Source organism: Panthera tigris, chromosome A2 (genome assembly GCF_018350195.1).
Source record: "Panthera tigris isolate Pti1 chromosome A2, P.tigris_Pti1_mat1.1, whole genome shotgun sequence".
NCBI lineage: Eukaryota > Metazoa > Chordata > Mammalia > Carnivora > Felidae > Panthera > Panthera tigris.
The window spans coordinates 19,271,397-19,294,030 of NC_056661.1; the positions used below are offsets into that span (position 1 = coordinate 19,271,397).

The 22,634-nt window shown below is 56.7% G+C and overlaps 1 protein-coding gene across 5 annotated transcripts in view; it reads right to left on the minus strand.

Moving 5' to 3' along the window:
* Nucleotides 1-22,634, minus strand: part of CACNA2D2 (calcium voltage-gated channel auxiliary subunit alpha2delta 2) — a 142,119-nt gene that overhangs the window by 9,592 nt on the left and 109,893 nt on the right. For all 5 annotated transcript variants that reach the window (XM_042979023.1, XM_042979022.1, XM_042979021.1 and 2 more), the window contains exons 4-22: nt 21,174-21,233; nt 13,547-13,591; nt 10,182-10,323; nt 6,795-6,926; nt 6,550-6,607; nt 5,839-5,889; nt 5,611-5,710; nt 5,332-5,490; nt 4,989-5,096; nt 4,812-4,890; nt 4,187-4,236; nt 3,916-4,005; nt 3,666-3,737; nt 3,402-3,476; nt 2,109-2,183; nt 1,959-2,030; nt 1,801-1,872; nt 1,635-1,696; nt 679-755 (exon numbers count right to left, since the gene is read on the minus strand). In XM_042979023.1, the coding sequence (XP_042834957.1) occupies nt 679-755; nt 1,635-1,696; nt 1,801-1,872; nt 1,959-2,030; nt 2,109-2,183; nt 3,402-3,476; nt 3,666-3,737; nt 3,916-4,005; nt 4,187-4,236; nt 4,812-4,890; nt 4,989-5,096; nt 5,332-5,490; nt 5,611-5,710; nt 5,839-5,889; nt 6,550-6,607; nt 6,795-6,926; nt 10,182-10,323; nt 13,547-13,591; nt 21,174-21,233 (1,579 nt within the window). The remainder of the gene's footprint in view (nt 1-678; nt 756-1,634; nt 1,697-1,800; nt 1,873-1,958; nt 2,031-2,108; nt 2,184-3,401; nt 3,477-3,665; nt 3,738-3,915; nt 4,006-4,186; nt 4,237-4,811; nt 4,891-4,988; nt 5,097-5,331; nt 5,491-5,610; nt 5,711-5,838; nt 5,890-6,549; nt 6,608-6,794; nt 6,927-10,181; nt 10,324-13,546; nt 13,592-21,173; nt 21,234-22,634) is intronic.

Here is a 22,634-nt window from a genome sequence, read left to right on the forward strand (position 1 = left end):
GAGAAAGTAAAGGTGCTGGGGCAGGAGAGAAACGGAAGGAGCAGAAGGTAGAGGGAAGTGGGGAGACAGAGAAGGTGGGGGTGCAGGGAAGGGAAAGAGAAGGAGGGAGGGAGGGAGAGGGAAGGGAGAGGGGGAGAGGAGGAGGAGGGAGAGAAGGCAGCAAGAGAAATGGAAGGGCAGAGAGAGTGAGGCAGTGGGGGTTGGAGGAAGGTGAGAGGGGCTGATGAGGGGGGCGGAAAATGGGGGAGGATGAATGAGGAGGTCAGAGGAGGGGGAGAGAGAGACCCTGGGGGGGTGGCACCACAGGGGAGACAGCTGCAGGGCACAGGGGGAAGGAGAGATGAGAAGAGGGGGTGTCTTCCAAGAATGCAGCCCCCAGAGGTGTGCGGGGGAGGCAAGCTAAGGAGGGAAGACACGCAGTAGGGGAAACTAAAACCAAAAACCTCAACGGAAATCATGAGAGAATGGTCTGGAACCAAATCTGAGAAAAGGCAGGCATGCAGATTTCCACAGACTTTCCGATGGCTGGTGCCCCAGCCTGCGGGTGCCTGGGGGTGGGCAGACTGGGCAGGAGGGGCTGCCTTGCCGCCAGCGGCTGGCTATGCTGCCTGGGGCCGGCGGCCAAGGTGCGGGGCAGAGGCAGGGGTGCAGGGCACAGGCAGGGGCCGGGCCACTTACACTTGACCTGCAGGATCTGGTCACTGAGGTTGGCTTGGAGGTAGAAGGTGCTGTAGGGCGGGAGCACAAGCCCTAGGCTGGGGATGAGGGGAGGAGAGGAGCATATGTCACTGCTGGGGAGAGGTGGGCCACATTGGCATTCAGCCCCCCCCACCTTGGAGCTGGGCAGAGAGACCCAGGCTGTGAAGTCCCCTCTCCTGACCACCAGGGCCACCTTTCCCTGTTAGCTGTGGGAGATTCACTCCCTAAACTCTTCTGGAGGCCTCAGAACTCCCAGCTCCAAAGCAACTCGCCACACCCCCCATATCCCCAGCGGCCTCCCCCAACACACCATGTGCCCAGCCAGCCTCCTCTATCTGGCCAGCAGCAAACTCAAAAGGGACAGAACACTGTCTGTGAGCTAGGCTGTTGGGTGCACAGCCATGGGAGTGGGGTCCCTCAGTCCTAGAGACTTAGGCCACGTGAGAGCCGTCAAAAAGCAGGGCTGGTGCTAACACCATGAGGAGCAGTCACAAGCTGGGATTGGGGTGTGAATGAGACCAGCTCTTGGGGGCACAAGGAGACAGCCTGTACTGCCTGGGCCTGACCCACAAGGGTACCTGCTCCGAGGCTGTGGTGCCTGTTGAGAGCAGGCCTGGGGATGTGCTGAGGGTGACATCCTGGGTGCAGATACCCAGGGATACAATCCAAGCAGGGGTGACATGAGAGGGTGGTGTGGCATGGGGAGACATCAGACGCACTGTCTTGTCTCTGTCCAGTTCTTGAAGGGCCAGCAAAAGGCCCTTGGGGGACCGAGAGTCCTGGGGTGAGTAGTGAGCAGTTCTGGCTGCTGGTGCCCCACTGGGATCATGGCTGCAGTCGTTGAGAACGCACAGACTGGGCAAGCACAGGGCTCAGACTCTGGGCTCTGGGGCTGCCCCTACCCCTCCCTGCCTACCCAGCCCTGACCCACTCACCTGTAGTTGGTGCTCCTTATAGGTACCCAGGTGTAGTTCCGCATCACCTCGTCTACGTACCTCTGGGAGAAGAGGCTGAGTCAAGTACTTGGGCCAGTAGGCCGGGGTGGGGTGGAGTACAGGAGGATGCCCACCCTGACTCTGTGCCCCTATACCACCTTCTCACCTCGTCCAGGGACTTGACCAGCGTTCTGATTTGCTTGTGGCCCTTGTTGCCATCGATCATGCTCCGACGGATCTGGAAGGACCAGAGATGTGAGGGGTGGGGTCCCTACTCTCTGCTGCTCTGGGTACCCCCATCTCTACTCCTCTCCTTTTCCTTACCTCCTCTTTGTTCTCATCCTCCAGCTCAGCATCCAGGAAGTCCAGAGTCACAGGCTCCCGGAAGTTGGTGGTCTGTGGGAGGCAGGGCAGGAAGTCAGGGGTCCCCATCCTGTAGAGTTTACCCTCCTCCTGGCCACCCCCCTGGCTCACCTGGGGCTTGAGGTTGGGGTGCAGCAACACGTAGCCGTTCAGGTCAATGGCAAACACATAGCCGTTAGCTCCAAGCTGGGGGCGTAGATTGGGAGCTCAGGGCCTGGAGGGCTAGGCAGGGATTCTCTAGACTCTCGAGCTCTTCCTTAGCCTGCTTTCGATACCACTGAGGTTTGCCTGCCTGGGCCAGGGGCCCCCACATGCAATGTGACCTCGAGCCTGTTTCTCAAGCTGTTTCTCAAGCTCAAGTCCAGCAGGCTGGTATCCCGTGTGCACCAGCTCTTGCTGAGGCTGACCGGCATCATGGGACCACAATTTGATTTGGCCTTCTGCCCCAACTACCCCTGCTTGTCATGGAGCTGTCAGTCAGCCAGACTGCTGCCTCCACTGGCCCCTCAAGGCTGCTGTTACCTTCTCCTCCCCTCCCCACTAGTGTCTCCTCCTGGTCGCCATCTCAGTAGAGTGCATAGGGAAGAGAGTGCCCTTGGAACTCCTGGGTACCCCTTCCAGGTGGAAGTGAAGGATGAGTGAATGGGACTCTGGACTCACCCTTAGCTCTCTAGACTGTTTTCTCACTGCACATGGGGGCCAATGACATGGGGCCTTCATGTGGCTCAGGTGTAGACATGCTGTCACACACATCCCACCCCTACCCCTTTCACAACCAAACCTGAAACTGCCTTCAACACAGGCGGTGGGCCAGCCACACTGACCTTGCCCCCTCCCTGGTTTATGATTTTGTTTTTCACCTTTAGTCCTTTGCCCACAGAGTTTCCTGTAACTCCAAGGTACACCTCCTATCTATTTGACAGTCCAGGGGTCAGCAAACTATGGCCCATGGGCTATACCTGGCCCGCCACCTGTTACCGTATGGCTAGGAATGTTTCTTTTTACATTTTTAAGTGGTTGAAAAGACCAAAAATGGAATTTTATTTCATGACATGTGAAAATTATGTGAAATTTAAATTTCATGATCCACAAACAAAATTGTATTCAAACACAGTCATGCCTATTTATTTGTTTTGTCTGTGGCTGTTTTCGCAGTTCAACAGCAGAACTGAGGATGAATATTTACGCTGGCAGAGCCTATAATATTCATAGTCTAGCCTTTCACAGAAAGTTTACCAACCCCAGCTCTAGGCCCAAGGTCACCTTCTCTGGAAGCCTCTCCTGACTGCCTGAATTCAGAGGTGTCCCTGGAGGTGCCGTAATCCCCATTAGACTCCTCTGCTGAGCCTGGCTTGTGTCCCTGTGGGGAGGCAGAGCATGGTGGATGGGCAGATGAATCCTTACCGTGTAGTTTGGAGTGAGCCTCTTGATGTCATTCAGAGCCACATCGATGCCCATCACACCCAGGATCAGCTGGTTCTGGGAGCAGAGGCATGGGGTCTGAAATGGGTTCAATTCCACGGGGAAGCCCCACTGTCCAAACCTCACGCCCAAGGCCTCAAGCTGTTCACAAATAGTTGCCCCTGTCCAGGCTGAAGGCCTGTCTGTCCCTCCTCCATCCCAGACCTGCTAGGGCATGCCTAGTTGTTCCCGAGTGGGGAACCTTACCTTCTTTTCCCCAGGGCCATCCTGTGTCAGGTTGAAAACAGGGAGGGTCCCTGTCACCACTAACCCCAGCCCCTGAAGGGAGAGGAAGAGGATGGGTTAGAGGATGTGGCCAGCCATGCCCTACCCTGAGTGTTCAGAGGATGGGCTCAGGCACAGGTCCCATTTTTTCTTCTGTTTGGTTTATTCCCATATGGGGGCCCTTAAGGAACATGACCTTGTGGACACATCTGTGGGGGTCCAGAGGCCTTACCAGTGCATCCTCATACACGTTGGTCCACTGCACCTGCTTGGCCTCCTTGCCTGCCAGTACCATGGGCCTGCCCAATACATCCAGATATTCCTGGGGAGAAGGTGACAGGGGTCACGAGTTCACATGCCCACTGCACCTTCCCTGTTCTGCCTCCCGGCATATCAGCACGTCACCAGAGGGCGCTCTCACATCACAGCAGCCCACTGTTCACGCAGTGCCCAGGAGGCAAGGTGCTGGGAGGTGGAGGCCGGGAGGTGCCCTACAGTCTCACCTGTGTGTTAATGCGGATGGCTCCAATGGAAGGGATCTCAAAATAGTAACCTGTGAGGGAAGAGGAGGCAGAGGTGGGTCTGGGTGGTACGTGGGATCCATGGCACAGGGGCTTCTGTACCCTGGGATGTCAGCAGCCCTGGACTTGTCCCTCAGGACTCCTCTCTTTCTGGTGTCACTCCCCCCCAAACTCCTATCCCTTTAGTGCTCCCTTCCACTGCCCTGTCAATTGGACTGATGCTGGGGAAGGGGTCATGAGTGTAGGGGTGTAAGGAAGCAGAGGCAGGGTGAGGTCCCTCTTGCTAGGATGGTAGTGACGTTCAGAGTCCACCCAGAGGTCAGGCCCAAATATATAGAGAGGCAGACTGACCAGCAAACAGACACAAGAACAGATCAGACAGGAGATGGATGGACAATGGACAGACAGATGGGCAGAAAGATGCTCAGTCACATGGACAAGTTACATGGCCAGACAGAAAGATGGACAGTCACATGCACAGGAGGATGGGCAGTGGGTAAACAGGCAGCTGGAAAGCTGGACGTACAGATGGACATGTGGACAATCAACCCAATGGACAGCAGGGCATGGCAGGCAGGCCCTGAGGCAGTGACGCTGGACGTGGTACCTTTGTTGGCGCAGGCCATCCACTGCAGGGGTGTGACGTCGTAGTTGTGTTGCCCCACGGAGAAAGTGAACACACGCACCTGTTTGGGGCTTGGGGTTACTGCTGTGGCCACCAGATGACAGCCCTCCCCTGAACCGGGCCCAGGTCAGGGTGGCCCCCGCCTGGGCTGAGCCTCACCGTCCGGTTGGGCCAATTGTATTTCTCAAAGACATCCTGCACGCGGTCCTCACCACCATCCGTGAACATCATGATCATCTTATTGCAGTTGGCACGAGTGATGTTGGACTGGTCAGGAGTAGGTTTGGGGTCAGGCAGCTCTCGGCCCCTCCCCGGTCCAGGGGTGGGTCTCCCTCCCCCTGGAAGGCCTGGCCCTCAGACCCTCCTCCCCACAGCAGATGGTGCTTCTGCCCGAGTTGCCTGTTGGGCGCTAACAAGGCCATTCGTCTTGATTTCCCCGGTGTCACCAAGCCCGGGCCTTTGCCTGTCCCCAGCCACCCACTCACCCACCCACGGGGCTCACGTTCTGCAGCTGGTCGAAGGCATACTCAAAGCCGGCCTTGTAGCCTGTGGTGCCCTTGGCCACCATGCCCTGCACAGCTTCCTTGAACACCTTCTTGTTACGCACATTGGCCTGCACCAGGTGTGTGAAGCATGACACAGGCTGTGCCTTTTCATTGAACTGCAGGGACAGTGAGGGTGGTGAGTGGCCTCAGGCTGGCCAGGGCAGTCAGCTGTTGCACGGTGAGGGGGTGGTGTGTGTATGACCCATTCCTCACCCGCCTACCACCTTGGCACTCACCGAGGCCACGTTCACATAGTCATCATCAGAGAGCGTGTCCAGCATCTCACAGACGGACGTCTTCATCAGCTTCAGGGTCAGGCCACTCACGCTGCCGCTCCTGGTAAGGTCATGGAGGCACTAGGTAGGCCTTAGGCATTTTCCTGCCGTTCCCTGATGAGTGTTCCCAGGCAGCAGATGGTTACCCCTTGCTTCCCCCCACCCCTTCTGCCAGCACTGCTCACTCACACATCCACGATGATGACCATGTCCTTGGGCGACGAGGCCCCCTGGATATACCTGCCCGGGAGAAGCCTCAATTAGGGCCAGCCTCCCTGGGACTTTGTGGGTCCTTTCTTCCTCCACCCATATATTGATTCAACATTGTTTCTACTGAGCATCCACTGCATGGGCCGGACAGGGTCCTAGGCACCAAGGATATCACGCTTAAAAAAACAGTCCTTGCCCATGACATGAGTGACCCTGAGCCAAAGGAGGGGTGAGCAGGTGATCCAGAGAGGGGGTAGAAGGTTATGTCCCCTGGCCCAGGATGAGGCCCCAAGGTCTGAGTCCCAGCTGTGTGCAGGAATGAACAGGTGGCAGGGAAAGAGTATGTCATGGGGTACTGCAGGAGAGGCAGAGCAAAGGGTGAGGTGTCCAGGGTTCAGATGGGTGGTGTGGGGCTGGCCAACCGACATCCACTCTTGGGAACCCCCACTGGCCCAATCCCTCAGTCCCAAGGGGGTGGAGTGCCGGGCAGTGGATGGGGGGCAGAGGCAGCTGGGAGGCCTGCCTGGGTGATGGGATCCATTTTCCAGTGGCAACGATGTGTGAAATGAAAATTGGATAGAGCTGGCTGCGCCCTGCTCCGAGGCCTGGATATCGGGAGGGAGGGGAGCAGGCAGCAGAGGTGGGGGAACTGAGGGGGTGTCCCTTCCCAGCTCCTCCTTGCTCACTCACCAGGGTCTCCTTCGGACATCGTACAGGTCGATTTTCTTAGGGGCTCGCCATGGGGTGGCTGTGGGAGGAGAGGAGGTGAGGGGTCTAGCAGGGAAGGGCCCTGCAAGGGTAGGCAGGCTTTGCAGGAGTGGCTACTCCACAGCCCACAGGGTTGACCACCCACCCCACACACCTCAGGATAAGTGGGCTGGGTGATGGAGGAGGGTTGGGTGCTGAGTGGACAGGAGAGACGGGCTGACACTTACCTGGATAGTAGCGAGTGACTCCTGTGGCACTGCCAAAGACCTGCCACAGCAGTGTGGGGTCCTGCCTGCGGTTCTCGATAAACACATTCTCCAGGGCTTCTGTCCAGTTGAGTTCATTAAGGATGACAGTGGCTGCGGGGGAAATGGGGGGGGGGCTGAGGTGAAAAGCACCTGGGCAGTCCCCCTGTGGGACCTCACCACAATGACATGCCCTGCTTGGAAAGCCTCACCTGCTCTCTGCCTAGCCAGGATCTCATTCCCCAGGGCTCGGCTGGGGCTGCACCAGCTCCTTCAGGAAGACTTCCAGGTCCTCACCCCATCCTGAGTCAGCTTAGCCTACCCTTCAGCCAGGCCCCACATGATCAGGCAGGGCAGCTATGGCCTGTGGCCCCTGGAGAGGGGCTGCCCAGGTGGCAGGGAGTTGTACCTTGGGATGCCCATCCAGCATGCTGCCTGAAGCTTGCAGCTGGTCCCTTGGGAGCTCACCCACTCAGCATGCACTCCAGGCTGCAGCCACAAGAAAGCAATTAAGGGCCCGATGATGGGGCTGGAATTATTCAGCTATTAAGGTACCTGATAAGCTGGAAGCCACTCAGCTCCATGATTAATCAACTGGGGCCAGGAGCAGGCAGGGGCGGGGGCAGGGGCTCTTGGAGGGGCAGGGGCTATGCCATGATCTTGCTCCAACACTTGCACGCACACTTACACACACACACACACATGCATACAGCCTACACTCCCTAACAGGTATATCTGTGTTGAACCTCTGTGTTTCCAGTCAGGTGTGTGAGTCCCTCACCCTTCAACCTACCTGCCCAGCAGCCCGACTGCTTCCATGGGCACAAGGGCACAGCACTCTGCACCCATTGGAGGACACCAATGGGTTTTGCTCTCACAGTTCCCCATGACCAGTTACCCTCACCCTCCCTTTCCCCTGACCTCTGTGGCTGCACACAGGTGATTCTTTGGCCAGACCCACCCCTATGCGCCCTTACAGATCAAGGCTCCTGTCAGATGAATGGGCTCGGTCTTATAGATCCCTCAGCCAGGGCAGTGACTCAGGATGGCTTGAGCAGCATCCCCACCCCCAACTCAGGACAGGCCTAAATCCGGCCGATGTATGTGTGTGGCACGTGTTCTCATGTGTAGTGTGTCTGTCCCTGCATGTAGGACACTCAAAAAAAAAACCCCACCAGGAGCTGGATACCTGCTACTGCCAGGCCTCTATACCTGACCCCTTCCCCTAGGGGCTGTTTTTTTTCTCCAGTTTCTTCCACTTCCTTTCTTACACCATTGTCCCACTTGTCCCTGAGATCCTTATCAAAGATCCACCCCAAGTGAAAACCCAAGAATGCCTTCCAAAGCCTCTGCTCTTCTCTTCAGAGCAGAGCCTCTGAACACTGAAATCTTTAAAGCAGATGAAGAGCTGTGATTTAAAGATACAAGTGCTGGGGCTGCCTGGGTGGCTCAGTGGGTTAAGCAGCCGGGTAGTGATCTCATGGTTCATGGGTTCAAGCCCCGCATGGGGCTCTGCACTGACTGTGCGGAGCCTGCTTGCGATTCTCTCTCCCTCTCTCTGCCCCTCCCCAACTTGCGTGCCCTCTCAAAATAAATATATGAACTTAAAAAAAAAAAAGATATAAATGCTCAAGGCTCCACTCACAGCCTAGGGGGCACTGACACATTCCAGGGCATGGTCCCTCTGTTCTCTCCCTCCAGTGTGTGGCCTCTGCTGCATCTTGTGTGCTGCCTAATTCTTCTCCCTCTGCTCCCTCTCCCTTCTCTCTGTCCTTGTAGCTTCCCTTAACTGACTATAATGTGAAAACAAAACACATTTCTAGCATTGGCTGTGCCTATTGAACAGTATGTTATGGTCCTGTTGCTAATTTAGAAACTTAGTGAGTCGAACAATTTCTATTTTTCTCTTTAACCAAAAAATAAAGCCAGGTTCTCAAATGTTTCATATAGTACTGCCTGTCCTGGGAGAGTCTGCCTGGCAAGTCCCAACCTTCACTGGGCCTCAGTTTCCCCATCTTCCCAATGAGAGGCTTAGAGCAGACTGTCCTGGAAGCCTGTCTAGCTGCTGCCATAGGGGTGTTACTGACTCAGGTCAAGAGCCAAGAGGAGACCCCCACCTCAGTTGGGCTGTCCCTGCAGGTATCCATGACCACATGCACACACATGCATTCACTGTAAGACACACTTGTGCAAGCACTCCAGCCTCCCTGCCTGGAAAGGGCCTGCTACTCAGCCCTATGTGCACACACCCACACCCATGTGCACACACTCTCAGATCACGCTGAGTTGGGAAACGGGGACCATGCCCCCTCAGGCAGGCGATTACAGATTTAATTAAAAGTGACACAGTAAATAAAAAACATATAAAATGTAATTTGTGTGGGTAGCGAGGGGTGACTGGGGAGGGCGGTATGGCTCCTGTTTTAATTAGTGTGCCTGCCTGTGATAGTGCTCCTCGGCTGGCTTGGGCAGGTGGCCTGCAGGCGGCCTGTGGCAGGGATGGGATGGTGTGTGTGGGGGAAGCATCTGTCCTCACCCACGCCTGAGGCTGCCTAGAAGGCCTGGCTGACCCTAAGGGTGGAGGGGGGCCTCCCTCAGGACCCTGGAGGATTCCTTGCATTCTGGACACTATCCAGAAGCTGTGGGACTTGTGTTCCAAGACCCTCCACCTGGTGGGACCCTTGGATTCTGAGGCTGCCTTGTAGGTGCTCACAGAATTATGCTCAACAGACCCCAGGGCCCTAAGGCCTGCTGCTAGAGCTCTCTCTCTAGTGCTTGACTCTTGGTCTCCTTCCCCTACACCTCCCAAGATCTTCAGGAAGTTCCTCCTCATGTCTGACTCAAATCCTTCCAGCTGCAGTGACTTCGTTTCCTCATTATGAAAGCTGCCCTGTCCCTGGACAAGGAAGGAGATGTTCCAGGTTGTTGTCTGTGAGTGAGGACGTCCCTGTTCCTCCAGCTCTTGAGGCCACTTGATGTGGTAGCTCCTCAACCCATGCTTGCACGGGGCCAGGGAATGGGGGATGGTGGGGAGGAGCTGCTTTGGGGGCCCGTGGGGACTTGGTCCAGCACGTAGGGGAACAAGTTGTGTGCAAGCATTCATGTGGGCACACGTCTACACATGGGCAGGAGACTGCACATGCACGGGGTGGGGAGTCTGAGTGCTTTGTAGTTTGCTGAGAGTTAGTGTCAGGCCGTGCCTGAGAATGATTTGATGCCTGTGTGTGGGTGAGCATGTGTGACCTTGGGTATAAGGGGCTGAAGGCAGATGGCACTGGTTGAGCACCTGGGACCTGGCAGTGCCCAGGCAGTGGGCCTTGCCCCCATGGTGGTGGGGGAGGGTTATTTCTGATTGCTCTGCACACTCACAGCCTTTGTAGATGTCCGTGGGGATCTGCACGGCCGTGTACGAGTAGTTGACCTTGTTCTTGAAGTTTGAGTCCTCAACGAAGTCCAGCCTTAGGGTGCTGGCCTTGGACCCCCTCTCCACATCCTCACTCTCAGGGTCGTCCTGCAGAAAGGGATACCCCCCACCACAGTAGTGTCAGGGCTGGGAAATGGGGAGTGGGGTCGGACAGCTCTGCAGGCAGGAGAGGGCCAGAGCCTAGGTGATTAGGAGCATCTCAGAATCAGAGACTATTGCAGTTAGAAACGGAGAGAGATGGAGAGACACAGGAATAGATGGATACGGGGTACGGACCCCTCACCCAGGAGGCCTGTGACTCCCACCTGCCCCTGCCCACCCTACCCATCATCCCTACATTTGCTAAACCCAAATTCCAAATGCCAAATTGACCCTTTCCCACATTCTTGAAAACCAATTATCAGTGAAGGAGACAAATCTTAGAGCCACTGAGAAAGAGAGGGCTGCAGCCCTCTACTTATAAGGACAGGCTTATGCAATCACAGGGAGGCCTAGGCAGCCCATCCCAGGAGCCTTGGAACCCACACCCCCACGCTCCCTGGGCCCCGCCCGTCCCCTGCATGGAGTTCCTTTGGCACCAGGGAGAGGGCCCTTGCCCCATCTGGGGGAGGGGCACCATCCCTACAGCTGATGGCTGTAGGGGCTGAGTTTGGGGGGAGAGCTGGGCTGGGGTGGAGGCTAGCATTGAGACCCAGTAACTTCCGGAGGGAGGGTCCTCAGCGCCCGCTAGCAGCAGGATTGCAAAGGTCCCCGTTGACTTTCTAAAATGAGCTGCAGCCGCCTGACAGGTGCCAATTACGGCATCTCTCGGCCGAGCAGGCTGGGCATGCGCCGTGCACCCCCGCCCACCACCACAGGCTGGCAGGAATGGGTCTGCAGCTACAGTGTTGATGCTGCAGCCGAGTGGGGGTGGGGGCAGGCACGGGTGCAGGTGTGCAAGGGGGAAGGGAAGGGAAGATGGTGGCAGAAAGTGAAGAGGAAGGCAAGAAAGAGCCAGAGGGGCAAGGAGGGACGGAGATCAAGGCAGGGCAGGGGCAGAGCTGGGGGGGGCCTTGTGCCCTGGGAGGAAGGGGTGTAAGCAGCTGGACTATCCACATGCCCCCTCAGTGCCCCTCAACCTCTGGCTCAGCTCACTTCCACCCCCTCGTGGTTCTGCCGACCACTCACTGGGTCCTAGGCACAAGCGCGGTGTTCCCTCCTCCCGCTGTATCTTGTCTGGGGAAAGGGTGATCGTGTCTCCCTACGATGTCCCCAGCCCGGGAGGGCTCTGGGTCCATCCTCCAGCCTGGGGAATGAATTACTGCCTAGATGGGGGGTGCCGTGTGGGGGTTGGCATGGCTCGGAAGGGTCTGCAGCATCTCTTCAAGGGTGGATTTTGTACGGCAAAATCCAAGCCATCTGCTGCCCTCCCCTCATCCCTCACCACGTGTGCCACCCTCTGCCCACCTCGGCACACCCTTGGAGGACCCTCAGAAGCTCCTGGATGCTGGGTAAAGCCAGGGCAGGCAGCTGCGGAGCCTGCCGCCTCTGAGGCGTGAGCCACTCACGTTCTGCTTAGAGGAGGGGGAGGTGCGGGAGAAGAAAGCCCCCGAAATGTCAGCGGCAGATGAAGGGCGCTGGAAAATTTAATCTCCCAACTTTCCCAACTAATGTGACATTTGGATTCCGTTCTGATAAGCTATCAGCTGGCGAACTTTTTCCTTCCTTCTCTTTCCCCCACCCCCACCTTCTGGTTGGTAATTTAAAAGTAAATGGTCTAGAAAGATCTCTAACTGTACCTCTGGCAAAGATTAAAAAAACAAAACAACACAACGCAGGGGAGTTGGCAAATATGTGCATATTTATAGGAGGGCCAGGCGAGCCCAGCTTTTGGCCTGACCTTAGCCCAGCCCCACCGAGGATGACTCTCCCTTCAGGGGCAGGGAATCGGTGATTTAGGGCCAGGGGTTGGGAGTCCTGGACACAGGGAGTTCAGGGGATCCTGGTAGGGGCCTGGGTACCAGAAAGGCCAAGAAGCCCCCTCAGTGCTACCCCCATGCCAGGGGTTTTGTATGGTGGGCAACTGCCGTCTCCTGGTTTATATTTAATGCACTGATTGCTAAAATTACAGCCCGCTGCTGAGGGGGGTAAGGAATTAGATTCAGGGTCTAATTAAAGGTTCGCTCTTCATTTGAATTTCAGATTCCAGCTTTAATTTTAGCAACTTCTCTGGGAGCCACGGAGGCTCAGCCAAGGGGGAAGCACACCTGCTTTAGCCCACCCACTCCTCCTTCTTGGGCCCCCTGCCCGCCTGCCCTCCTGAAGGCTTACCCAGGCCAGCCTGGCACCACGGACCCTCTGCAGGGATCGCTTCCTGCCTGCCCACCTCCTGGTGTCATTGTCTACCTCCTGCTCACCCCAGGAAATGCCCCTGGCCAATAAGCCTGGCAGAGGAACACCGGATTTGAGGGCTCCTGCCCCAGCCAGTGCAGGTGGGACGCCAGAGAGTGAGCTGTTATGACACCTCTGTTCACAGAGGAGATAGTCAGGTTCAACTGCTTTTGCCTCAAAGGCAGGCAGATGGACTTGGGCCTTGCCAGGTTCACCAAACACTGTCTACTCTGAGTGCCCTGCACTCTTGGGCACTCTTGCCTCCTCAGTAGGTCCCTTGCTACCAAAATGGTACTATGTCTTTCATGTGAGGCCTCTGGTGACAGGGCAGCCCAAGCAGACATGGGCTAATCAGTGACACAGAGGCAGAAAAGCAGTGTAGGTCTGGGTCCTCTGGTCATCCCGAGTGCCGCCGCTTCTGAAGCAGTGACCCCAGCAGAGCCCGAGTCCTGTCCTTCGTCTGGAGAACAGGCACAGGGCTGGGCTGCCTCTTCAGCTGGGGCAAGACTGACTGAGCTCCAGGTGAGCACAGTGGGGACGACCGTGGGGTGCTCAGCACAACTGAAGCTGCTGCTCCCCTCACCCTCAGGAAGGTACCTGCACCACCTGAAACACACCCGATGGCCTACAGTCACAGCCACAGCCACAGCCGGGCCCTGCCTGCACATCTCCAGGAAGCCCTCCCAACTGCTCCCTCTTCCCTGCTCCCATAGCAGTCAGTCCCCTCCATGCTGGCACCTGAATGACCCACCAGATGAGGTCCAAGTGTCTCACTACCTTTCTGGGGCTGGGCATGGGGCCTGTGCCACCAGTACTTTGCAGGGTGACCTCAGAATGTGGAAGAAGCTGAGACTTAACATTTCACAGCTGAGGCCACTAGTCCAGGGAGGGTGTGGGGCTCTGGCAGCTCTCCCTCCCCCAGTGTAGGTAGGGCACTCACCAGCTCAGCATCGGCCTTGGCGTCATAGTACAGGATGTCTTCCTCCTGGTGGGAGACAGACACCTTGACCCCCACGGCTTCTTACAAGGTCACCTGAGGTGCAGCCAGGATGCCTGCCCTGAGGCCAGCAACGGTCCCCTCACTCATCTCTCATCCAGAGGAGCCAGGGGGAGGGCTGTCAGGAGTCAGGCCTGGCATGCCCACCCCCACCCCAGACAAAGCCCTTCAGGGGCCCTCACAGGCTCCAGGGGGATGTGGTGCTCCAGGTTGGGTGGGGATTCCCCAGGGCTCCTGGACTCCAGGACCAGGGTCTTAGCACTGCAGCCCAGCTGGAGGGTGGGGTCAGAGCCAGCCTGTCTGCAGAGACTCTGACTGAAGCACTACCGGGGTTGGAGGGTGTGTGTGTGGGGGGGGTGTAGTGGGGAAGATGGGAAAATAGAGCCGAGTCTGGGCCAGAGTGAAATAATGACTCGACACCGCATCTTCCAATTTCTTCTATTAAAAAGCCTGCTCATTACGGGCATGTACTTATTAATTATCTGTGATTTGTTGTGAAATGCAAGGGGGTTTACACAACAGGAGCGGGAGAAAACAAAGCCCAGCCCCCGCGCCTGCCTCCCGGCCGCCTGCGCCTGCAGTGTTAGCCCCACGCATCCCGGCCTCACCCGCCTGCCCGACGCCTGGGTTCTTGGCCATCTGCGCGTCATAATCACCGGCCACCCCGGGGACCCGTAACACAAACGGGCTAATTTCATGTTTAATGATCTTTAATCAGAACTGAGCGTGGCTGACAGAGGCCGCCAGAAGGTGAATCTGGTGCCATCGAGTGCCACCGGCTTAGGAAGGGCCATTCCACTCCTGCCCTTGTGGGCTCTAGGGTCAGGACACAGGATAAGGCCACTGTCCGAGTCACCCTCTTCCAGTGCTCCTCAGTGCTGTTTTGTTCAGCAAAAACCTGGTGCATGGCCCTGGCAGTCTGCTTTTTTGTGGTCTGAAAATGGGGGTGTTGATCAAGAAGTTTGGTCCCAGTGGTGCTCCCAATGGTCTGGCTGTAATACAGCAAGCACAGAGCCAGCGATTACTCTTTGGTGGGCAGAAGTCACCTTGGCCGCTTCTTTGCCATGTGACCTCAGGGCTGCACTGTTCCCTCCTAGCTCAGGCTCCCCATGCTTCAGGGTGGGGCTTGGCCTTGGTGACTGCCCAGGTGCAGGGTCTGAGGCCATGGTTCGAGGTGGTCAGTATGGGGGCCTGTTGTGGGAACAGTGGTGAGTTGTCTCCCACCAGAGGTCTGGGGGCTACAGGCCACTGGCTATACCCGTAAGCATAATCCAAGCATTCTGCAACACTGACTACATGCCTGGCACCACGCTTGGGCAAGACCACAACAGCCGATGAACGTAAGACCAGAGGAGACTTGATCGCTTCCATCACCAGAGGCATCTGTGTCCAGCATTTTGCACATACGGTAATGTGGGGCTTGTGACCCCCCAACATACAGATGAGGACACGGCAGGGGTAAGAAAGGCTTCGCACCCAGGCTCCAACCTGCCTTCCTGTTGCATCTCCAGCCCTTCCCACACCCACCCACCCACCAGTCCAGGAAGACCGGAGCCCAGGTGGGCCCGGGGTGGGGGTGAGGGCCGGGGCCCAGGCTCCAGGGTGCTCGGCCTTTCCTTGCGCCTGGCTCCGACCGAAGCACATAATGAAAGCTGACATTACATCAAACACAATAAGGAGTTTCGGTTGATGAAGATCATTCCTGAACACACAAACCCATTAAACCGAGGGGAAAAAATATCAATTCAACACACTCGCTGGCAAAAAGAAAATGTGATTTGTTATCTAAAAGGGGGTTATAAACACGGCTCTGATGCTCTTTCCCTCCGTAATGAAAACAGGCGGGCGCGGTGGGAGGACTGCAGATTAGAACATGGGGCTTCACTCACCAACTTTTTAAGCAAACCTCCAGCAAGGACGGGAGAGGGCATGGGCAGGGGCCGGCAACTCTGGGGCCCCCAGGAGACCTGTGCTCCTCTCACAGGCCGGGCTGGCTCCTGCCTGCACCTGGGCCACCCCTGGGCCACCCTTCCAGTTGCTCCAATGGCTCCCTTTGTCTTTTTGTCCTGCTGTTTCATGGTCTCAGCAGAGAATCAGATGTTGGTGGCATCAGTGACACAGGGGGAACGTGTCATTCAGGAGGGTTCCGGTCCCCTGCGGACCATGCGCAAGGCTCAGGAATCTGTATGTGGCCCTTGTCCCCCAGGAGGCAGGACCCCTCCCTACGTCTCCCACCTTGAGAGGCCAGGCCATGCCCCTTCCTTGGGAGAGAGTAGCATTGGCATGGGGTGGTGGCGGGCAAGGTCACATGTGTGAAAATACATTGTAGACACAGCTGTGGTCTCTATGCTTGATGTGATGTGGAGCTGGGGGTGTGGCCATCAGGGTTGGGGTGGGAGGGTCCCTGGAAAGGCCTCTGTGTCTGCTTTGGCCTGCACAATGCCCTGGTGTCCACCATTACTGCCCTGCCTTGGTAAGACCACGAGGAGGTGGTACCTAGTGATTACACGCAGGGGCCTTGGCAAAGGGTCCTGGCCTCAAATCCTGACCTGAACATGTGAGCTCTGGGATCCAGAACAGTGAGTGAAGACTAAGCCTGGGGCACCTGGGTGGCTCAGTCTGTTGAGCGACCGACTTCGGCTCAGGTCATGATCTCACGGTTCGTGAGTTCAAGCCCTGCGTCAGGCTCTGTGCTGACAGCTCGGAGCCTGGAGCCTGCTTCTGATTCTGTGTCTCCCTCTCTGCCCCTCCCCTGCTCATGCTCTGTCTCTCTCTGTCTCAGAAATAAATAAACACAAAAAAATTAAAAAAAAAAAAAAAGACTAAGCCTGAAGCCTCAAAATCCCCAGCAGCTCCATAACTACCCCCGGGAGTCACCGCCATCTCATCAGCGAGGCACGGGTGCCTGTTAAATCCTGCAGCCTCAGTGAGGCTTTGCTTCAGGGTCTTGATTTCCCACTATATAAAGTCGGGATGATGATGATGCCCCCTCTGAGGGAACTAGGACAGGGAGCAGGGCCTCCCCGGGCATTAGGGCCAACCCTGTGCATGGGCGGCCCTTAGGTTTGCAACTCCACAGCCCTGGGAGGGGCCTGAATGTGGAAGAAACCCTCTGTTTGTGGAGAAATGGGCATCCCTAATGTCTGGGGTTTATACCCAACACCCCTTTCTATTACCTGGTATTTTAGGGGCCATTTTGCTCAAACTGGGCAGGGGGTGGAGGGAATCACCCCTTCTGAACTCACATTTCTCTTCCGTGTGGATTTCTGTACACAGATGACACATGAAGGTGGGGCTAGGGGCCCACCTGGCCCTTGTATAGATGACACATACACTTTCCTTAGCTGGAGCTGAGCCCAAGAGAGAACACGAGGGGTGCTGGCAGGTGGGAAACAGGGTGAGGAAGCGAGCATGGGGAATAGCAGTTGGTGTCGTTTGGTACCATGGGATACAGTGAGGATGCTTGGCCTTCCTGCCCTGGCTCATTGCCAGCTCAGCTCAGCCAAAAGGACTGTTTTCTGAGAGAGCCGTCTGTCGCCGGCTTGGCAGAGAGGCAGGCAGCAGGCCTGATGGCTGGGGCAGACTTCAGGCTGGGGAGGCCACCTGTCCTGTCCAGCCGGCTCCTCTGGCCTGGCCCAGCCTTCACAGTCTTCCTTTTAGGTTCCCAGACAGAGCTACCTCTCCCATCAGACCCCCCAGGGTAGAGCTGTGTCTGCCACTCCCAGACTCCCCAGGGTAGGACTGCTTCCTCCATTAGACTCCCAGGGCAGGACTCTGTCCTCCCACAGGTCCCAATGTTGGCATTGGGGCCAATGGCATCTCCTGCCTCTTCCACCCATGCCCTGGCCCAGCTCCTCCCTGGTGGCGGTTTAGATGGCAGATAATGCTGGCACAGTGTGGTGGTGGTGCCAGGCATGGTGTCCAGCAGGCAGACCATCTTCATCTACCCTAAGTGTTATAGGCACCAGAGCACCTGCTGTCTGTCTGCAGGGTCATGGGAGGTGCTGCCTGCTAACAAGGACCATGGTTTTCCTGGGGTCCAAGGGCTGTGGCTACAGGTTCCCTGCCTCTGCTGCAGCCAGTATGTGGGGTCATGGCCTGAGACTAAGAGGGGAACTGGGGGCCTTCACATCCAGACACGGCTCCCTCACTCTCTTACCCCAGCTCTGACCTTGCAGACCCCAGGATCCCCCAAGTCCCTGGGCTGGTGTAGATGGTGTGTGTATACAGATGTGGCTATACCACTGTCCATTTCTCAGAGGTCTGCATATAGACCTACTGTGTGCTGTTGACACAGGGAGGGCCACGTCCTACTGATCGTGAAGTGGATTCCATGTGCCAAGCACCTTCTCTATGCCCAGAACTGCCGGGTGCCATTCTCCCCATCTCAGAGGTAAGAAGACTGAGGCCTAGCTGCTCTTGGCCAACTTGTCCACAGGGCACTCGACTGGGTACATGGACAGCTGGTGGGCAACACTGAATCAGGTCCAGCTGCTTCTGGCCTAGAGGAGCCTTGAGTGGGGCAGACAGATGAGCCCACTGGGATACTGGCCTGGGGCAGCGGGTGCCAATCCTAGGCTTAGAGACCAGAAAGAGGAGCCCAAGGGAGTTAACTGGAGAGGGAGAGGCATTGCTCTTTTGAAGGAGGAGGAGAGGGTGTTACAGGGAGACGGCCGGGCGTATGTAAAGGGCCTGGGTTTGACACTGGGGTTGTGGCTCTCCTAGAGTGCTGGGAGGAATATGGCTCTTTGTCTGTACCTTCTGAAGGTCACTGGGAAGGACATGGTTTCAAGGGCGGGTGGTGTGCCTGCAAGGGACAAAAACACCATCCCTTTCCCAGCCTCAAGTCCCTGTGCCCCCCTGGCATGGACAGTCCCCACCTGCAGCTGCTGCCAGCTCTCACTGGCAGCCCAGGCAGGCATGGCTGGTGTGCCAGCTAATGGGCCCACCATTAGCACTTATGCCTTTCGTCCTGGCAGCTGGGGCAAGTGCAATGCTTCTGGTGAAGAACAGGGCCCTGACCCAGCAGCTGGGAAGCAGGGGGTGATTACAGCTTCACCCTGCTCAAGATATAGACAGACAGGCAGACTGACGGACTGAGGGGGAGGTGGTGGTAAACACCAGCTGGCCCTGTGGTCACCCACAGCTGGGGGCATTCCAGGTCAAGCTGAGGGGAGGGGGCTGGCCAGAGCTCACTTCTGCCTCATACTAGGACAAGAGCACCCAGGGCCAGAGATGCACCCACACTGTCACCAACTTGGCATCTCTATGGCCTGACGTGTGGACCTCCCCTTTCACACACCGTGCCTGGGCCAGCAGGCAGCACCAAAGACCAGCTAGTCCTTTGCCAGACGGGGATACTGGAGCCCAGAGAGGGGCAAACCCTTGCTGGGTCCCACAGGTACTCAGTGTCTTAAGCAGCACTGGTCTCAGCACCCTCTGGATGCCCCTGAGACCTTGGCCTTCCTTCTTGGCAGGCCCCTGTGGTGCCCACTCTGGCTTGGGATAAGCTGTTCCTGCCTCTGGGAGTAGCTGCAAATCAGAGGTCAGGAGTCTGGCAGGATGATCCTTGGAAATTTGGGGTCTTTTGCAGAGTCAGGAAAAAAATAGGTTTGGGGCTGAGGCAGCCTCTTTGTCTTCTTGTTTGGGGCCTGGACTGGGAGGGAGAGAAAACCAGGCTGAGGGTGGGTCTTTTCATTCTATCATTCCCTCTTCCTTCACTCCCAGTCCTGTCTGCTCTGCATATAGTCCTGGGTGGGGAGGGAGGATGCAGGTATGTCAGAAGCAAAGAGCCGGAGCAAGAGCCGAGGGTCCTGGATACCCAGAAAGTGGAGGAGCTGATGGCCGGGGCATGGGGGAGGCCTCACTAAGAAGGAACAGACAAGCCGGGCCTCTAGGAGGAACAGAAGGCATTGGGGAGAGATTGGGAATGGGTCTGGAGTGAGGTGTTCAGTGTGGCTGGGGCATAGGAGGAGTTGGGTGATGAATGAGGATGACAAGGGGACAGGAACAGTCAGATCCTGGGACCCTGAGCACAGGCTTAGGGCTGGGTCCTGCAGAGGAGTTACCAGAGTGGGGGCTGTTTGCAGGCGGGGGCATGGTCTGAGTGGTAGGTGCCAGTGGCTACCACCATGTATATTTCTGATCAAGGGGCTGAGGTGGCACGGGGACCCGGTGATGGGTGGTGGTGTTGGAAAGGGAGGGAGAGAAGGGCCAGTCCTAAGCTCCTGGGGTGGTGGGATCAGTCCAAGGAGTCATCAGCTCATTTATGTGTTCACTGTAAAAAATCATCTGTTACTTCCAACCCCACATGAGCTCCCTAAGGGTAGCAGCCAATACCCACCAGGCAGCAAAGGAAGAATGCCATGGTGTGGGCAAGGCAGGGCAGGGCTCAGGGTGGCCTGGAGAGATGGGGACCAGGGAGGAGGACAGACAGGTTGAGGGGGCCTGGATCATAGGCATGAACCCCCTGGTATCTGGCAGCCCAGCTGTGAATCTCTGCCATCAACAGGTATGTCAGGCCGGTCTAACCACCCTGTGCCTCAGTGGTCTCATCAGTTTAAGTAGGGATAATAATCCACCTGTCCCCCAGAAGTGCCAGGCCCAGAGCTGCAGTGGCAAGGGCCTACCTGCCCCTTATTGGTCCCTGGGTCCCAGCAGGCAGCTCTTGGTGCCTCTTCCGGTGTTTAGCAGAGACCATCAGGAGGCATGGCTCAGAGGCCTGAGCAGATGTGGAGGACACATGAGCACCACCAACTGGCTTGGTCCCTGAGCGTTCCATCATCCCTGGCATGGGAGGTTCCCTGAGTTTGGGAGGAACCCTGCCTCAGTCTACCTTCTGGCTTACTGTGACCCTCTGAGATGCTGGCTTCACAGTAATGGTGCCGGTATATCCAGCCTCAGTCCAAATCACACACAGCTGCCTGAATTTGTGAGGGTTACCTGGGTTTGAAACTGGGGGGCAGTGAGGCTTCCCTTCTCTCCTCCACATTCTGGGCCCTTCCACCCTCAAGAAGAGACCTATCACCAGCTTCTCACCCCTCTACTCCCTCGGCACCTGGGCTCCTTCTGAGCTCTCCTGGTGGAAGAAGGGGCTTTTGTGGCTGTGACAGCCTAGTCCCCTAACCTAGGCTCATGGCCTCCTGGAAGACAGGGAACTCTGTCCCCTTCCCACAGTGACTCTTCCAAGTCAGCGTATTAAAGTCTAAAAAGTCCTGGAGTCAAGGGACTTCTTTGCCCTAGGGTCTCTCCAGAGTCTAGGCACATCCTTAACCACCAAGGTTAACACCAACTTTGGGGAGCATCACTTTAGAGCAGCATGTCTGCCCGCCGGGGGACTCCATAGCTCCTCTGGGGTGGAGTGACAGGTTCATAGCTGCACCCTCTCTCCCAGCACCAAGGGGAGCCTCAAATGTTTGCTGAATGCTGGACAAAGGTTCCAGGCTCTACTCCACAGAGCTCTCAGTGCCCCTCCAGTGTTTCTGGGCAGCGCCCCCTCCCCCATATTCACATCTGTCCTTGCTGGAGGTGGGCAGGTTATAGGGGCTGGGGAGGGCACTGCAGTTCTTACCTTGATGTTGTCCTGCCAGCGGTGGGCTTTCTGGAAGTTCTCTGCAGCGTCGGCCAATCTCTGAGGAACAGAGCACAGGGAGGTCAGAGGCTGAGGAAGACTCATGCCCAGCCCAAGCCTTCTCCATCCCTAGTATTCCCTGGGTCCAGGCTGGCTCACGGACTCCCTTGTCCCATCCTTCCAGACCCTCAGAGATTCCTTGGCCCCAGACCTTCTTCAGCTTGCTGAGAAGGGGGCCCTTCCCCCACCCACAGCTGGGTTCACATAGGACAGGTGAAGCCTGCACAGTGACCTGAGTGGTATCTCCCTGTGACATCTCCATGAGACTCCCTGTACTTTAGCCCAGCCACATCTCCTGCCCACACGATGGCAGGGGGACCCCTGGGATGTAGTAGGCCTCAGGCCCTGGAGTCAAGCCCCACTGCCACTCTACCTCCAACAAACCAGTGTCACTCCAGTGCCAAGAGGAGGCCCTCCCTAGTCAAGGGTGAACTGCCACAAGTGACAGAGTGCCTTGCCGATGTGTCATTGTCCCCAGCTTGCTCAGGGCCCAACAGGAGGTACCCCTAGCACACCTCTGCCCACCCAGGCCCCCTACCACTGTCCCTGTCCTGGTTTCTTGAGCCCCTTCCCAGCAAGGCTCTCCAAGCCTTCTCTCCACACAAGCCTGGCCCACCCTTTGGGGCTGATTCCTGCACTCTCCTCCATCATGGCCCCTGTGCCTGTGAGCACAGCTCTGTGTCCTTCTATCCCACACCCTGTTACCAACCACGCCTGGCACCAGACCATGCTGATGTGTGGAGATGTGGCAGGCCAGCCAGCCCTGTCGTCTCACAATTTAGAGGAGGAAACAGGCACAAAACTGGGTAGAACCAGAGCAGGAGTAGCTGAAGTGCTTCTAGGAAGCTTAGTGCTGTGGGAATTCGGGATGTCATGGAGGGCTTCCTGAAAGAGGCATTGGTACTCTGCCACCCTCAGGGCTTGAACCCTGGCTGCCCAGAGATTCTTATTTTGCACCTCCATGGATTCTGTCCCTCCAGGAACTCTTGGAGCTCCTGAAGATGGCCCTCTGGGGCCTCCTGCGGAGCTGAGTGCAGTGAAGTCCTGTTAATCATACTGACGACTTACAGTGAACTGGTCACTTACTGCATACCAAGCCTGCCACCAGGCTGGTGACACAGCATGTGTACCTGTCACTGCTCATGTCTTCCTCAGATGAGGATACCTGGGCAGGGAGACAATGAGAAACCTTTCCAAGGTCACATAGTCTGGGTCAGGCTGGGGCTCTGAGTTTGGCCTTCACAACCACGTTTGTCTTGTTTTTTCTTTTTAGTTAAAAAAATGGTTGTTATTTATTAAAAAAATTTTTTAATGTTAATTTATTTTTGAGACACAGAGAGATAGAGCATGAGTGGGGGAGGGGCAGAGAGAGAGGGAGACACAGAATCCAAAGCAGGTTCC